Genomic DNA, 18,179 nt, shown 5'->3' on the forward strand with positions numbered 1-18,179 from the left:
GTGTTTACACTGACACATCTTTATTCCCTGTCTTTTTGTCTTTGTATTAAGGTTAGGGTTAAAGTTGTAGTCCCTGCCTGCATGCTCTGGGGTAAACACAAAGCTCCAAATTCCTGCAGAAAACACAACTGTCATCAAATGTTCACCAGCAGTTGCAGAACACAGCTTATGTCTTGTGGAGGACACCCAATGACTTAAACAGCACTTTAACTGATGAGTTTGACTTTAAATGCATTTCTTATTGCAGTGTGAGAATGTGTGGTCTCCCTCAATCACAACATTGGCCTCCCTCTACCCTGCTCGAGTGTCCAAGGTATAACATTACTAGGTTATTATTAAAATCCCCTTCAACTCAAATGTGTTTCGCTTATTGCTACTTCACGGTTTCTTCTGTGCTCACCTTGAATCTAAGTCCAAGGACCGTAGGCTACATAGAAGCAATATTTTGTGACATTGCAACTTGATGTGGAAACTTGAAGTCTCCAGCGCACATACAGTGAAAAAGTGAGGGGAAGTAGGAGCCATTTTATGTCTATTAGTTAAACTTTTGAAATACGACGGAGGAGTAGCCTAAATGCAATTACAACATGTTTTTAAACAAGGTAGCCTAATTGAAGTATTTAAAAAGAAGACACAACATTCTTATTTTAAGCAGAATAGGCCTTTGGGTAGTCTTTTTAATTTATTTTTCAACATAATCTATATTGACGTCCTCCACACCAAAAGCAGTTTACAATATGTCCTTTTAGGAAAGCCACAGCTGCAGCCAAAAGAGCTCATCCTACTCTGTGATCGATTGTATCAGACATTGGCCCCTTTTCTGCAATCGATTATTCGGCCTGGATTGTATGAGGAAGCGGACGCTCTGAGGGCAGGACGGAGCTAACAAAGCCTGCTAGGATAAGCAGCCAAACCAAAATATCTGCTTTAACCGTCGGCTTTCTCTGCAGACAACCGGGCAGTTATATAAACCGCCTCGTTTTGACAGGAGGGCAGGCTGCTGTCATGTTGACCGGACCGGTTGAATTTGGAGGCTCTTCCTTCCTCCAGGCTGATGATGTCGGTGGGACTCGCTAGTTACGCCTGAGCTCTTATCAGCTGCTGCTGCTGCTGCTTCACAAGTTGGCTGTTGTTGGAGACTCAGCTCGTGGTATGTTATCTCCTTCACACCTCATACCCAGCAGATAATAGTGACTGGGCTGAACAATAATGTCTCTGCAGCGTCCTTCTGTCAGCCAGCCAAGTAAACTTTCCTGTTTGACAGCAACTCACAGGCCACAGCACTGAGTGCTGATTTAGGTGCTCCTATCTCCCCCGCGGCTGTTTACTGTCACGATCAATAGTTTAATTTCACACATTATTGCTAGGGATGGGGTGCATAAGAATAAAATACGTACATTGTTTCATGTTATGATTACTTATGTTGAAAACAAAGTACAGAAGTTAAAGGTGCTCTGTTGAAGACTATATTAGGTACCTGTAAGTGTGGTCACTTTAAAAAGATCATCTTGACCATAACATTTACAATTCATTGCACCCTACTAGTCCCCTACTAAGACAGTGATGCTGTCAGAAGTACTCCCATATAATTGTGAAGATAACGTTCTCTCAGTCTGATAACTTTTAATAGGTTTAAATAAACTTAAATCGCCTACTCTTTTTATTTATTCATTTGCAAATTAAGTCCAAAAACAAAATACATTACATACAGCACAGTTCATCAGTGGTTACAGAAGCGTATTCCCCTCTCAAAGGCATTATCTTCTTTTTGTGCAATAGTTGTAGTCAAAACACAGACGAGGGCTCAGCTCAGTTAATAAAAAAACAAAAAAAAAACACTAAAAATTAGACAGAGTGAACTGTGCCTGATTATATACACAGCACATGCTATATAAATATACTATATGCTCAGCATATAGCCTACAAAGGACAAAACTAACAAAACAAAAATGAGCATAATAAGCAAAACAGAAACACCAGCAACAAAAAATAGGATCTTATACAAATTCATAATGTTGCACGTCATTTTCTTTTCTTGTCTTTTTCACCCCCGTTCCAACCCCCCCCCCCCACACACACACACACACACACACGTGCCAACACAAAACAACCTAGAGAATAGCTTTTCTATAAATATTGCCTTTGCAAAAAATAGTCTGCTATTGTTGTCATTCTTCATTTATATAGTACAATTATATGCAATTACACTCCAAAAATGCATGACAGTAATTTTTATTAGATGCTCTTCATTGCTGAAAATCAAAGTAATTTAACAGCCTGGAAAAGCAATTTAACTGCACTGTCTGGTTGAAAGTTGTAAGTGTGTTGCACTTCTGTGGGTTGTCGTCAGAAGTATGCTGTGGGTGCGATCCGAAACACGGCAACCACAGTGTCTGTGCTGGTTGAGCAAGATTTCCAACATTGGTTTTTCAACATCATACCTTCTGCCTCATATGCTGCTTGCACTCCATTTAAACAGGTTTCCTAGCCTCTGAAGTTGCTTTTTATGAAGCAATCACAGGTTTCAGTCTCCCTGGCCTGATACAGTAATAGACTGAATTGCCATGCGGTTTCACTTGAGTTGTGAGTGTGACTGAGAGGTCTTGAACAGGGCTATGGTCTCCGGACTCCTTCCCACCAAATACTGAAATTGGTTTGACAGGGTCCAGAGTATATCTCTTTAGGGGGCTGTGAAATTAGCGAGTCAGGAATCTTCTGTCCTTTTCACTGTCAATTCACCATCTGAATCCTGCCTGCTTTCTTTTTGTCACTCTTTACAGGGATGACGATGCACGGCTTGTCCCAGGACCTTTCACATGGTGCAGGGGAAGGGGGGGAGCTGGCACACACGTCGTCTAAAGAGACCTCCGGGTCTCCAGAGGCCTCTGAGTTGGGGAGCCCACGGTGTACACCAAACTTTGACCTCCTCAACATGGTGGTGTCCTATAAGAGAATGGCCCTGTTTCTAGAACCAGCTACAGATGCAGTGGAGCTGATCCGCTACCTGCTCGGGTGTGTATGCATGTTTGTCTGTGGCCTGTTTGAGCATCATATGGTGTCATTGGTTTTGGCCTTACATTGCGATTGCAGTAAAAAAAAAATGATATAGGAGTATTGAAGATCATCTGCTTTTTTATCTCTCAGATGGAAGATGCCCCTGTGCTCTCTGGTTGCCTGTATGTTTCTCAATGTCTTCTTCTGCACTGTTAATGAAGGTAAGATCAGTCATTAATATTGATCCAGGTTTTTGTTTGGTGGTTTAAAAGCCACTTGAATCATTTATTAACTAACTGTTGTGTCTGCCTCTCTGGTATCAGTGGGTTGGATCACAGTGGGTGTGGTGGCGGTGGCGGCGCCTGCGGCCCTGGGCTACCTGCAGGACAGGTGTGGGGGCAGAGCCTCAGATGCTGAGCTCCACAAGAGACGCTTTCACGCTGTGCACCGCAGGGACCTGCTGACAGTGCATCTCACCAAACAGGAGGCCATGCTGGAAGTCAAAGACCTGTAAGATGAACACCGGAGGGGAGGGGGTTATGTGCTGCTGGGCTAATTAATAATTATTTTCATTATCCGTTAGTCCTTACTCTATAAAATGTCAGAAAGTAGCCACAAACCTGAAATATTTTTAATTTACTACCACATAAGAAATTAAAAAAAAATGCAAATCATCACATTTGAGAAGCTGTAATCGATAATGTTTTTATATCAGTATATCTTTGCTTGAACAAATTACTTCAACAATGAATCAATTATCAAAAATAGTTTCCCATGTATTTTCTGTCGATTGACTATTGCATTATTTGAGTCATTGTTTCAGCTCTAGTGTGCCGTATGTACGTGTGGCACACATACAATACAAGGCAATAAGAGCTTATGCATGTGCACTTGTCTATGGATGTTTCTGCTGTTTAAAAAACATATGTTGACTTACTGCCACTCCACCTCCTTGTTGCAGTTACTTTTATAAACACTTGTTGGTTACACATTCAGAAATGCGTTGGTACTCTGTGGAGTTTTCATTGTAAAAATAACAACACAAATTCAGTGTTATATAATGAGTATCCTTGAGGCCTTACAAACTTGTTTTATTAATTTCCTACCTCATAAAACATTTGCAAAGCCGTTTAAAAAAACGGATCCCCAATCATTAGAACATCGCCCTACAGCTGTGCTTGTGGTCACAAACTCCACAGGATACCTTTTACATTTGTTTGCTTGTTTGTTTTGGTTCATACCATTTACTACCACACCAGTTGCTCTTTTTGGAACAGGTCTACAAACTGTAACATTTGTACACACTGTTCATGTATAGATTGAAGTGTAACTTTGTTCTTACAGTCTTTGTGTTGGTGGGTGTGCTCATGTTTGTTGTTTTCACCAGATTGAAGCACCTGGATGACATGCTGTCCTTTGCCTGCCTGTCAGCAGAAACATTTTACAAGGTCCTGTACTGGGATAATCACACCCAGTCATCAAGGTCTGCATCTATACACACACACACACGCACACACGCACAGACAGTAGAGTAGACATAACCCAACAGGCTCATGAACATCTTCACAATAGATCGGTTATTCTTTGTATCTGTGCTGATGTTTTCATCGGCCACTAAGCATAGTTAAACAGAGGCATTTTTTTAGTTAGTTTAGTTCAGTGACCCAAACGGCAGAGTAGGGCTGCTTTATTATGGAAAAAAATATAATCACGATTAGTTTGGTCAATATTGAAATGACGATAATTTAACATGATTACTTGTTGACTTCTGGAAAGATGTTGAAATTATTGATCTTAAAAGTTAAATAAATCAACAGTAAAAAAAAACCTACAACTGTGAAATTTGCCTTAATACTTTTCCTATTTCAACTTTATTTTTTCATTCAGGACACAAGAGAAAATAAGTTTACTTGCAAAATGTAATGAGCTAAATTATTGTTTTCCTCGATTATTCTGTTTTTCTAATCATTGGGTAATTGCACACCCCTACGGCAGAGGCAGATGGTAGCCCACCTAGAGCCTGGTTCTGTCTGAGGTTTTTTGTCTGTTTTTAAAGGAAGTTTTTCCTTGCCACTGTCGCACTAAATACTTGCTCTTTTGGGGAATTGTTGGGTCTTTGTAAATTATAGAGTGTGGTCTAGACTTATTCTCTCCGTAAAGTGTCCTGAGATAACTTCCTTTATGATATGACATTAGCATTTTTTTTATTGAATTTAGTTTTACTTAAATATTTAGAGGAAAATTCACGTTGTAACTTAATGTTACTTCATTGGGCTGTGCTCTGTGATTTGGAACACCAGTGGAATATTTCTGTTACAAAAGCCGTGTTAACACCTTAATTTAAATACCGTCTTATTTAAGCCCAGGTCAATAGTTACAGCATGAAATGTAAACCTTATTGTAAGAATGTACTGGCCGCTCAGTCACTTATATGGTGGTTGTTGTCTGAGTAGGACCTGACATTTGTAATATCTCCTTCTAGGTTCTATGGAGGGATGTTAATATTGGCTTGCCTGCTCTACATCGCTCCACTGGGCTGGGTGTTCGCTGGGCTCAACAGCGCAATCTTCCTGTGGAACAGAGACTTCTGCAGAGGTTAGTTCATCCTGTCTGGACGGAGCAAGGCTGAATACAACACTAGCTCTGATTTAAGAGAGGAAAGCTAAAGTGTTGTTTCTCCTGTGCTTCCAGTTTTGTTGGACCTTACGAAGCTAATCCACATGGGCCAGGCCCAGGCCTCAGAGGGAAAGTGTGTAGAACAGGAACACGGCAACCTGTTGGACAGGACCCCCACGCCAACTAGTCTGGAGGTGAGAGGAGGCAGCATGGCAGAGAAAAGTGTATGTGGGTTTGAATATGGAAGGAATTAGCAGTTGTGATTTACATTCAAACCAACTGTAGCTGTAACCTTCTTATCCAGTTTATTCCATGCTCTCAGTGTATTTATTCCTGTATGAGTAATGCAAATCCATCAGTCACAGCATGGCCACTGTCCAAGGTGCTCCTCCTGGGACCATCAGCCCAGTATTTATATATTTATTTACTGTATGTGTATGTGTGTGTGTCTGTGTGTGTTTGTTTGATGACAGGACCTGTCTCCTGGCAGTGTAGAGGAGGCTGAGGAGGCAGAGCCTGATGATGAATTTAAGGATGCCATTGAGGTAAGTACCACTCTAAACCTAATTGTACACTCTGTCCGTCTGTGTTTACATAGTACATATGTCCCATTCTTGTGAATGCGATATCTCAGGTAATTATGACAATATTTCACACAAATGTCTAATAGGTTGAAATGAGGAAGTGATGACATTTTATGCCTCAAAGGTCAACTTCACTGTGACATCATAATGTTCTGAAAAAACACTTTTCTGGCTATTATTCAACGGCATAACTCAGGAACCGAATGGGACATTGTGTGACCATATTTCACATTTGGTCGGACACTGAATTGGTGACACTAATCTTGGGTGCCCACCTTAAAACTGTGGTGATTGTTTGGAGCTTCTGTGCTGCCGGGTTGAAGATGTGTGCATCTACGTTTTGTTAAAAAAATACAATTTATATCTTTTAATAAATTCTTTCAAAGTCTTCACCACATGTATTATGTAAGTCTGGACAGACGTGGATATAAACTGCAACTTGACTGGTTCACGGAGGCATACAACCGCACAGTGGTAATTCTAGTTTTCCCCTAAATCTGTAAGTTTTTTTCTTTTCTGGATAGTGGATACCTTTTACTTCTTCCTAACTACCTTCCTACACTAGTCACTTTTGGAGGTAACAATTGTCTAAGTTGTTCAACCATATTTGGCTGTAAGTACAATGACTATTGAAAGTCAATTGAGAATTGAATGCCAAAGGTAGACTTCAATTAAGGTCTAGAGCTACTTCAAGGATGGTAAAGCGAACAGGATGCACCTGGAGTGCCATAGCAAAGAGTTTCAATACTAATGTAAAGGAGAGGTTGCAGTTTTTGATTTTTGTAGCAGAATTTAATACTTTTTGCTTTGTCACCGTAGGTTTTTGTGTGTAGACCGATGTCCAAAAAAGTGAATGAAATCCATTTAAAATAAAATGATTGACTATGTTTTCAAGCCACTGATTAATAAATGTCACTGGTAACTTTAGGAAAACAACCTTTTCAGTACTTAAACATTTGAACCACAATTGTTGGAGCTTGCCATGTCTGTGAGAAAATCCTCCTTTCATGACCTATGTCCTGTAACGTCCTGTTTCTCTCTGCTGTCCTTTGAACTCAGGAACATTCAGTTTCCATGCAGGTGAGTGTCGTCCCCCCCCCCCCCAACTAAAGAACTACTTGACACGTGAACAACTACTTCATGTTGCAACCTTGTGTGATTGGTTACGTTCCTGTGTAATCACACACTGAATATCAGTGTTTGTGGGTAACGTTGTTCTTGTGTGTTGTTCTGCTTCCTGACAAGGAAACCCCTTTGGTCTTAGTGGTAAGTGGATTTCCCAGTGCCTCCCATCCGTCCATCACCCAGTGTGCGTTCACCCTGGCATGAGTTATGTGATAGTGTTAGTAACACTAGAATTAACAGGCCCATGATTGTTGTCTCCCATAATCCCATTATACAGCTCACTCATTTCTAGTCTGCATGACTGCCATTGTTCACGAGACATATTGCATTAGTGAAATCAGCTTTTCCTTCCTCATGCCATTTCAGTAAGAAAAGACTCATTAGTATGTTGCAGTGTTTGTGTGTTTTTATTTTTTATATATATATAATATATATATATATATATAATATATATATATATATATATATATATATATATATATATATATATATATATATATATATATATATATATATACATATATAAAAACTCTTTCTCTCTGGCCCTCCATCTTATAAAGTTATAGTTGGGCCCTTTAGATGATGAGGCTGTACCAACTTGATTGCCTAGCCATTGGTTTCCAGAAAGTGGGGAATATACCTTTTTAACAAGTCTTATTTGGGAACATCGAGGTATAAGTGTTGGAAGGTATTTAAGCAATATCTTACGACAGGTTGTGGTATGTGTGATATAATTACAACATATAACAGGATGAGGTGAGCTCTTGCTTTAATTAAACAGTCATCAAGTGTTGCAATATGAAATGTATAGGTACATTCCAATGTACTGTAAATTGCTTTATATTAATACATAATCATTTCAAAATAAAATAGTCCCTTCTGGGCTGGCTGCAAATACTGAGGTGGTTGCTATGGAACGCAGGTAACGTTAGCCTACACTAGCAGCTAGCAAAGGCTATTTATTTTGCTTTACGCTAAAGAGTTAGCTCGGATTCAGCAAAGTCACAACAAACTAACAGCAGTAGACCAGCAAGTAACCGATCAAGGCAGTGGTAGAACACCAATGCCCGTGTTCTGCGAGGTAAAATTACTGCTCTTGTCAATGGAGTCAGTCTGGTGGCTATGAAGAGAGCATAGATAACAGCTTCAGTTCCCCGTCGGAAAGTGATGTCTGACAGCAAGGTAAAGTGGTGAAAATATTTTAAATATAGCGTTCACTTAAAGGGATACTTTGACGATTTTTAAACCAGCTCTGTGTCATGGCACTGTGTGTACAGATGAAATAAGTTTTTTTCTCAGACACGGAGGGATACTTATAGTTTAAGAATTAGTCATCATAGCTGTGGTATGTGGTTATTATACCCCGGCTATGAACTAATCAGATTGCTTTATTCGAGCTACCCGTTTTATAAAGAGGTATAAGCAACGCTTGTTATATCTATATAGGGTCCATATCTATATAAGGTTTTTCTAAGCTTCTTAAGGAGTTTGGTGTCTTTATGTATGGCAGATAGATTAGGTACAGCCATATAAGCATGCATGCATGTATTAGGCCCAAGTACTTGCCATCATCATACTTGATTCATTTGCCAAACATCTATTAGGCAAACAACTTTGTATCCAGTTTAGCCCTGCTGCTGGGTTTGGTTCTGTATCTTTCCAGGTTTTCATACTCCAAAAGACCAATTCCAGATTACACAGTATGTGACCTCTTTTTTTTCCTTGTGTCTCCACTCCACCCCTCCCCCCTCCCCCCCTCAGGAGGATGATGACGGGCCTCTTGGAGCTCCTGAGTATGACACCATTTCTGAAAATGGTCTCTTGAGCCGCAACGAACCAATACGCAGCAAGGTTTCCAAACTGACCGAGAAACTGCGTAAACGCTACCCCACCACCAGCACAGGTCAGTCTGCTGCTCTGACTCATCCACTGGTTTATTTCTGGTTAGTGTCGTATCTTAGCTCCGAACAGATGCTTTTCATTTTTCATAATACTATTTCTCTCTGTCTTTTTCTCCAAAGGCAACTGCTCTAGCTGCAATGCCGTCTTCTCCGTGCTGAAGAAAAGGGTGAGACTGAAAAATTTGCAACAATAATGAGGATATATTTAGGCATCTCAACATCATCATATTTTATTTTGTCGTCCTGTTCTATTGTCACGTGCTTCAACACAATGTCTATTTGTATTACAGAGGAGCTGCAGTAACTGTGGCAACAGCTTCTGTTCCCGATGCTGTTCCTTCAAGGTGCTGAGATCTTGCATGGGAGCAACAGGTGAGAAAGGAAAATGTAAATTATTTTAGATTTTTTAGAGAGATAAAAATGCACGACAGTTGCATCATTTCACATCATATTATCCTGTCGTTGTTCCTCTTGCTCATCTGTTCTTTGATGATTCTATTCTCTCCTTATTTTCTCTCTTTTTTTTTTTTTAGCTCCAGAGGCCCAGAGAGAGACTGTGTTTGTTTGTGCTGCCTGTAATTCCTCTCTCATCAAGTTACAGTGAGATGGCATGTCTTCCCATTGGCCAGTTGGAGGCCATTCCTGAGCCCTCCTCCAAGTTACTAAAACCCTAACACATGCCTTGGTTTTAAGTTAAGGCATTTACATCTGTCAAGAACTCCCCTCACCCCAACCCCCAGTTGCACCCCTCCTTAGCTACTCGTGTTGCTTATGGGACTTCCACTGTAATATGCTAAATATTTCCTGTTTCGACTCTCAATGAAGAACTGGACCTTTTGAATTAATGAGACTTGCCACAGAGCTCAATGGCTCCAAAATCAAAGGACATTTTTCAATTTTCCATTTGCTGAGCAGAGAGAGGTGCAAAGCATGCAGGGTGGAGGCCATGAATGGGCTAGTGGTGACTGGTTTATAGGCCTTCAATGGTTTTGCTTTCAAGTGCTTTGTCTCGCCGTAAGGTTGATTCCACTCGAATGTTTATATATTCAGCCCTGTGTAGCAGTTTATGTGTACTGTAATGCTGAGAGGACTTTTTTGTACGAACACAACTGAGGCCGGCAGTGTATAAATATGGCATGTTTTTAAAGTGGTGATGAATGCGATGGTTTAGTGGGTTGTTCAGATGAACAAAAATAATAGACATACGACCAAAATAAGCTCCACATTTGGCGTTGATTGCCACCGTGTTCGCAGGCTGGCCAGCAAGGCTTGTTTGCTGTCCACCAATACACTTTGACCTGCAGCTGGTCAACAATGTTATGATTAGTGGAGTATGATTAGTTCTTTGGGGACAATGTATTTTCCCCATCAGCTAATGGAGCTTACTATTCCCCTTATCTATTCAGGGGATTATATATGACATGCCATGAAACAATGGTAACTCTATGGCAGTAAACTGAAAATGCATGGCCTGCAATGAATCACGTTACATTTCTGATAAGTTGCCAGAAAATTCTGTTTAGCGGACCAGCTCGGTCTACTTGTAATGATCAAATTGGTGCTTAATTTTGGTTGTCATAGTTCCTGTGTTGACATGTCCAATTTTGGAGTATACCAATATCCTATAAGTTAAAAAAAACTACTAGAGGGCCGTGGAGCCTGTGCTTTTCCTCTAACTGGATCCAAGTCGACTCAACTGGATTAAATTTGATTAAATGGACTGAGCAACTAGCTGAACTCGTCGTCAGAGCCTCACACTCTTGCAAGCAGGACTTAAAAGAATTGATGTGGAGGCCTTATAACCCAAAATGTGGATTGTGGTGAAATGTTGTTTTAATCATGATTCAGACACAGATGATTGTAATAGTTTGCATTGCTTTTATTGTAATCTGATACAAACTGTTACTGTAAATTGTTCTACTATAATATATTTAATTTAAAACTCCAGAAAGTGCAAGTTATTATTTTCCCCAATTATTAAGTCTGTATATATATGTCCCTTATTTTATGGATGAGATATTGAATTAAACCCTGTGATTTTAAACTTTAACTTAAAGTCGCAAGTGTGGTCATTTTGAATTGGAGTTCTCTTCTCATGTCTTTGCTTCAGAAGTACGGAAACAAGAAAGGTCATAATAAAAATATAATAAAAGCAACTGAATACTCAATTGTAAGACTTAACCACAATCTTCAGTTCCCCTCAGATCTGTAGAGCGTTTTAGTCTTTTTTAGAGCACAACTTGTGTCACTTACTCTCACCCAGGCACGGCGTTATGGGTGGGCCTGACGGGCCTAGGCCCACCCACTTTTCAACAGGCCCACCCAAAACATTTCCTCAAAAAACATTAATTAATTAATATATTATAATTTGGTGAAGAATTATTAAAAATTGGAAAATAATCTCATAATGTGTGCTAAAATTGTCTAAATGTTTAGTTTTCAAAAACAATTTAAAAAAACTGCTCATGTCAATTTTTATGTTTCTGCGCAAGTTCAGCAGACAGTGAGGTTCGGATCGGATGTAGCTTGTCGGTATGCTAGGCTAGGCTAGGCTAGGTTAGCTCCCAGTGATCTGAGAGTGTGAAAATCATTTCCAGTAAAGGACAAGGTTGCAACAGCCGTTGTTTAGGTACCTCAAACGTGCACGAACGGTCTCAGAGTCATCGCTGCAACCAGGAGATGAAGGAGAGCTGAGATCCACAACGCCGAGCACATCTTTGTCTCGGACACCGCAGGATGCGCCTAGCGCGGCCAGCGCGACCAGCGCCGGTGCTAATGCCTTTGCCTCTGCCTCGCGAGTGGATGATATAGCCCCTATGGATATAGCCCTGTGGATCTGTCTTCCGTGGATGAGCCCGCAACTCAACCAGTGCTAAAGTATACGGTCACTTCTTCTTTAGGGAGTTTAATTGTGTAGGACCGCCAGAGGATAACAGTAAGGCATGTGGCTAATCTGCCTACTGTATTATGTCGTTATGAGATATATGGATTAAAATAATCAATTCATAACCCCCTACAGAAGCAGGCGAAGTTCTATAACAGCTTGTTACTGTTGTCAAGTTGTTTTTCCCTCATGGTTTTCTCTTGTTATGGCCAATAATGCTTTAGGGCTATTAATGCGATTTATTTATTTTTGTTGAACATGTTTATAACATGAATCATCACACTAAAGTAAGGAAATAACTTGAGTCTTGTTTTACATGACAATTGACGTTGTCAATGAACACGTTCTGTGGCCGAGTATTGATTGAACTGTCGGGCAGTGTTGTTGATTTGTATATTGTTGAAAACTTAAAACAGTTGAAAAGAATTGTGAAATATTCGGCCTCATGTTATACGAGCAGAACTAAACTATGTTTGGGGAAATATTAGATTCCTGACCAATATAGGCCTGAGGTTAGGAGAGATGAGCTATAGCACAGCCAGGTATGGTGCGTAATGGAGAGTCCAAAGCGCTCTTCTTTTGGGCAGAACCAAGGAGAGCGATCGCGGATAGGTCCGTCCTTTGCACCGAAACTTTTTACAATGCAACAACATATAAATAGCATCAAGCTATTACAATCTTTATTATGTAAGCACATATAATATATATAATATAACAGTATATTAGCCAGTCATTTTTATTAGGTTATGATAACGTTTTTAATTTAAGGCCCACCCACAATTGGTCTGGCCAATCCAAAACTGGAATCTTGGCGCCGTGCCTGGTCTCACCGCTCTCATCAGCTGTTCTTAACCGAAGAGCCTCTGATAAACCCACTGTACGCTACCTGCTCAGTACCAAACAGCTGAAGGACACAGCTACTAACTAGTGAACATAGTGGAGCATTTAGCAGCTAAAAAGCCAGATATTTCTCTCAGAAGTTAGTGGCCCCTAAGACGGAGGTAAAGGAGAGAGAATATTGGATTTACATTCTCCAGGTGGCCAGAAACACGAGTCCAAGTGAATGATGTGTCTGTTAGATGTGTAAATAGGCCTCTATTTGCAAACAAATGTGGTCATAATAAGTCAGTGTAGCCAGTTAATCAGTTAAAATAATTTTAAAGTCTAACAGTACTGCTCTCATAGATACTTTTTTCCTGTGTAAAATAATAAAATTAATAATCACTGAATTCTATTTGTCTGCTTTAGTCTTTGGTTTATTCTTAGGTTCCTGGTAATGCATGCTGGCTCACTGTCCAGTGTCATGGTTTACAGGGACACTTGAATAGCACAGCGCCATTTGTATTGGTATTACTTACACCAATGACAAGATCTTTAAAGCGGCGTCCTAACGCACCTAAAAGCTGAATTAAAATGACCTAAACTGTACCCACTGTATTTGCGTTAGCCCCGCCCTCCTCTCTCTCTCCCCCCCCCCCGCCCTTCCCCGCCCTTCCCCCTCCACTCCTCCAATGTGTCACTGTGTCCCACTAAAGCGATTTCAGCACACGCAGGGACTCGTCCCCACGGCGGCGGATGGCAACATGGCGACAGAGGTAAGGCTGTCATATTCTCTCTTTTAATGTCCTGCTTGATGTTTCGTTGACCAGCGTACACACTTGCATTACCATTTAAATAAAACAGGTGCAGTTAACGTGGTCAAGGAGTGCATTGCAGGCTGCACACGGTGAAACCACAATGTGCGGCTCACTTAAATCACTACGGACGCCTGTGTGTGTCCTATCATGCCAGTTTCGTCCGAGGGCTGGTCGTATATATATATTTTTTCTTTTCTTCTTCCTGTAAAGCTTGTTCTGGCGTTTCAAAAGGGAAACGATTAGAAGGGAATTTGAAAGTCAGCTGTGTGCTTCATGGAAACTGAAATGGGGCAGAAACAGCGGATCACCTCCCCGCGATGTTAAGCTGTTTTAGTGTTTTTGTCTGTTGAAGCGCCCCGTTAATCCGGTGTCCACACACACACACACACACACACACACACACACACACACACACACACACACACACACACACACACACACACACACACACACTCTCTCTAATGCATAGCGTTCAGCACCATGGACAGCAGCCACGCCGCCCTGACCTTCCTCACTGCTGTCAACCTCTTTCGCCCGCATCCGTGCTTTTAGAAATGCAAAAATAAATTAATAATAATGAGTGTGAACAAAATGTATGTTTACCAAACATACACTCTGATGAAATATTTCCATCACTAACAGTAGATATTACAACAGTTTGGACGGCCTTTTATCAGTCTGCCTCATCGTGTTCCGCCTGATCGATCTGTTGTAAGAGGGAGTGAAATGTTGTCCCGTTTCCTGCTGTACTCTACCTGTGAGAACACAGAGAAAGGGAGGAAGAGAATATATGTGTGTGTGTGTGTGTGTGTGTGTGTGTGTGTGTGTGTGTGTGTGTGTGTGTGTGTGTGTGTGTGTGTGTGTGTGTGTGTGTGTGTGTTTAAAAGATAGTATGTCCAATGCTGGGATCTGTTCCAACAGAACACAAGGCAGAAATGAGTGCAGACACTGAGCCAAAGAGTGATTGATCACATCTCGTCTGCTTCTCCTCTATCATCCTAGACTTCCAAACCTGCCACTGTTTGTACACATTGTGAGTGAACAGGTGCAGAGAGAGATGGAGCTCTCTCTGTGGACTCATTAAAGACATACTGTATAAAACCTCACCATATTTGTGGTTGTGTGTGTGTGTATCCTCCTCAGTTCCACAATCTGCAGGAGTTGAGGCACAGTGCATCTCTGGCTAATAAAGTCTTCATCCAGAGAGACTACAGCGAAGGAACCACCTGCCGGTTTCAGACCAAGTTCCCCTCTGAGCTGGAGAGCAGGGTGAGGAGACCATAGCCTGTGACTTTGGCTTTAAAAAAAAAAAAAGTCATGTTGTGTTGTCATTATCTAACCTGCCTATCCAACCATGCGTGCATGCATGCATTTGAAGGTATATTTGGAGACATCATAGTATTAGATTGAAACTACTGCAATGCCATAATTGATCTATAATGTATTAATGCCACCAATGAGTTTTGTGAACTGACATAGAGAATGTTTTGAATGTCATTCTTTCCTCCATGTTATAAGAGATACTAGTTGCTAAATTGAAAGCAATATGTGCCAATTATTGTATGTCATATTTTTTATCACGAGATCCATCATATCAGTAATACAATAATTTCTTAGACAAACATTTATTATCGTTTGAACACCCAATACCCCACCAATGCCTATATTTTCATAAATACATGAATACGTAAAAATGAATACATAAAAAAGGTATCTGGTGAATACCTATAGTAGACTTTGCAGTATGTGCTCATTAATGACAAAAAGACAAAACAAATTGGCATGATACTTCCTGATTTTCCAATATTCTACCTGCCTTTACCGCTGTACAGAGAATTCATGTTGTGTTTAGAGTGGTTCAAAAATGTTAGAGTGGAGAGTTGTAAAGACACATATCATATAACTGAAAAGTTACAGTTGGATTTGGACCTTAGTTGCATGCCATATCCCTCTTTTTCTCTCCCTATGTTACCTGTCTGTTTCTCCACTGTCACTGTCAATCCTAACCCTGCTACTCATGACTCTGTGTGTGTTTGCAGATTGAGCGGACACTGTTTGAGGACACTGTGAAGACGCTGAACAACTACTACGCAGAGGCAGAAAAGATAGGAGGCCAGTCCTACCTGGAGGGGTGTCTGGCCTGCTCTACAGCGTATCTTATCTTCCTCTGCATGGAGACGCGTTATGAGAAGGTCAGACTGGCGATCTCAAACTCTATGCATTTTAATGGTCTTGGACGATGACTAACGTGTCTGGGATTCTGCACCATTTCTCGTTTTTCTTCTGTGTGTGTGTTAGGTGTTGAAGAAGATAGCCAAGTACATTCAGGAGCAGAATGAGAAGATCTATGCTCCCAGAGGGCTGCTCATCACCGATCCCATAGAAAGGGGAATGCGTGTCGTATCCTTACTCAGTGTCTTTGGGTGCATGTGCAGTTATACGTTCTGTTTAATAAACCACACTCTAGCAAATTCTTGGCCCCTAACTCTCCCACCAGATAGAGATCTCCATCTATGAAGACCGGGGCTCCAGTGGCTCCAGCTCGGGAAGCAGCTCTGTGTCCGGCAGCACCGCTCGATGACTGGGTACTTCCTAACAACCATGTCCCCCCTGATCACTCGCAACCCTGCAGGAGAACTGAGGACAATGATGCTTCCCCCTGTTCCAGCACTTAGCACATACATCCCAAAGCTACGCTCACACAAAGGATTCACTTGCTTTTGACAAATAAAGTCATGCTGCGCGTGACGTGCCATCCCGGTGTTCATGCTTATAAAACACGTGCTGCAGGAATTTGTTGCAAAGGAACGTGCATGCGCCGACACAGTCACGTTACTGTACGATGCGGTGTCTCAATTTCTCCATCTTATTTTTCGCTAGTAATACTTTGTGTGTTCGTACCATTACCTTTCTTCTTGTCCTCTTTGAAGTTACCACAGCTTTGTGTAATCTGGTGGGTGAGAAAATGGGAATGAAGTGTTGAGGCACGAGTGAAGACCACAAGTCTCACCAAAACGCAGTCGCACCATGTGGTCCAGATCAGCCACTGCCGCACTGCACCGGACCATGGTGGACTGAACTCCACCATCAACCCTGCACACCAGACACTGGCGTGTTATCTGTAGCTCCGGCTGAGTTTCCAGATTTAAACTAATCTGCGTAGGATGTACAAGTATTTGAAGGCATCGCAAAGTTTAACCCACCAAGATAAACTGTACAAAGAACCTCATTCACCTCTGATGTAAATCATGCTGTCTGGTAGCAGATTAATGTCATTCAGCCCATCCATGTATGATATGTAGCAGATCTTCCACATCACATGAAGCCTATATAGTCTCTCTCACACACACACACACACACACACACACACACACACACACACACACACACACACACACACACACACACACACCCTCGGTACTAACCTCTTTGTTTCAATGAGTGAAACTAACCATTCCTACATTTTTGATAATGCAAAAACATAGTGTGCATTACATGCAATAGTAAGTAGGCAAATAATGGGTCAAAAGGTCTTCCTGAATCTTACCTTCAGTCTTTCAAAATACACCAACCCTTCTTTGATTTCTGAACACACTTCCAAAGAACAATAACTGCCATAACTGGCTCACAAATGTGAATGTGTCTTTTATTTTGGTGACATTTTGTGCAACAACAAACTTTCGTACTGCTTATTGTTTGATACACGTGCAAATACGACTGGTGTCAAATAAATACTGTTTCATCACAGCTGCACAGAGCTCATCTTTCTCTTTGAAATAGACCTTTTACTGTGGCAGACATATTACTTGTCACAGCAAAAGTACTGGTGTTTACAATAACATTAATAATGGCCTTGTTCCATTCAGGTGTGCCAGTAAGCCATGATTGTAACCCAGCATGTACAGTAGCAGGGCTCTGCAACTCAAACTCCTAAATGGAAAGCAGTTATTAAAGCTGCACTAATCAACATTTTTTTATATTAATAATGGATCAAACTCAGAGAATGTTCAGTTAAACTTTACTCTGGAGAGGTTGTTTTAATTTTACGCAGATTTACGGTTTTGTTTTAGTCTTACCGCTCTCATCAGTGTCGGCAGCTGTTTTCAGTGAAAGAGCTCCGTTAGCAACTAGCTGGTGAACAAAGTGAAGCATTTAGCAGAGCTAGGTATTTTTGTCAGGAGACAAACTGAGCCAAAAGAGAGTAAATACTGGACTCATTCGTCAGGTGGAGTCAGAAACACGACTTCCAATAAATAATAATGTTGCTCTGTAACTGGTGGATGTGTAAATAAGCAACTGTTTGCCAACACCTTAGCCATAACAATTTTATTGGGTGATAATATAGTAATGTTCATGCTCATTCCGCTGCCCCCAAATAGCCAGAAAAAAAAAAAAGAACATTGGTCATGTCTGCTTTAATGCTACTAATTACACATGT

The 18,179-nt window shown here is 41.0% G+C and overlaps 2 protein-coding genes across 4 annotated transcripts; both read left to right on the plus strand.

Moving 5' to 3' along the window:
• The first annotated feature begins 801 nt into the window (after nucleotides 1-801).
• Nucleotides 802-11,270, plus strand: zfyve27 (zinc finger, FYVE domain containing 27). Of its 2 annotated transcripts, XM_028564890.1 has the most exons (14): nucleotides 802-1,150; nucleotides 2,781-3,012; nucleotides 3,145-3,215; nucleotides 3,318-3,504; nucleotides 4,382-4,477; nucleotides 5,477-5,589; nucleotides 5,686-5,804; nucleotides 6,084-6,155; nucleotides 7,254-7,274; nucleotides 7,440-7,460; nucleotides 9,081-9,222; nucleotides 9,341-9,387; nucleotides 9,511-9,592; nucleotides 9,754-11,270. In XM_028564890.1, the coding sequence occupies exons 2-14, from the start codon at nucleotides 2,783-2,785 to the stop codon at nucleotides 9,822-9,824; spliced, it is 1,272 nt and encodes a 423-aa protein (XP_028420691.1). In that variant the 5' UTR covers nucleotides 802-1,150; nucleotides 2,781-2,782; the 3' UTR covers nucleotides 9,825-11,270. The 2 variants fall into 2 exon arrangements, with proteins under 2 accessions (XP_028420691.1, XP_028420697.1); XM_028564896.1 differs by lacking the exons at nucleotides 7,254-7,274; nucleotides 7,440-7,460.
• Nucleotides 11,271-12,063: 793 nt separating this feature from the next.
• golga7ba (golgin A7 family, member Ba) lies at nucleotides 12,064-17,450 on the plus strand. Of its 2 annotated transcripts, XM_028604340.1 has the most exons (6): nucleotides 12,064-12,097; nucleotides 13,640-13,699; nucleotides 14,885-15,010; nucleotides 15,781-15,933; nucleotides 16,040-16,141; nucleotides 16,239-17,450. In XM_028604340.1, the coding sequence occupies exons 2-6, from the start codon at nucleotides 13,688-13,690 to the stop codon at nucleotides 16,320-16,322; spliced, it is 477 nt and encodes a 158-aa protein (XP_028460141.1). In that variant the 5' UTR covers nucleotides 12,064-12,097; nucleotides 13,640-13,687; the 3' UTR covers nucleotides 16,323-17,450. The 2 variants fall into 2 exon arrangements, with proteins under 2 accessions (XP_028460141.1, XP_028460134.1); XM_028604333.1 differs by lacking the exon at nucleotides 12,064-12,097 and having other exon boundaries at nucleotides 13,617-13,699.
• The last annotated feature ends 729 nt before the right edge of the window (nucleotides 17,451-18,179 follow it).

Source organism: Perca flavescens, chromosome 2, assembly GCF_004354835.1.
Source record: "Perca flavescens isolate YP-PL-M2 chromosome 2, PFLA_1.0, whole genome shotgun sequence".
NCBI lineage: Eukaryota > Metazoa > Chordata > Actinopteri > Perciformes > Percidae > Perca > Perca flavescens.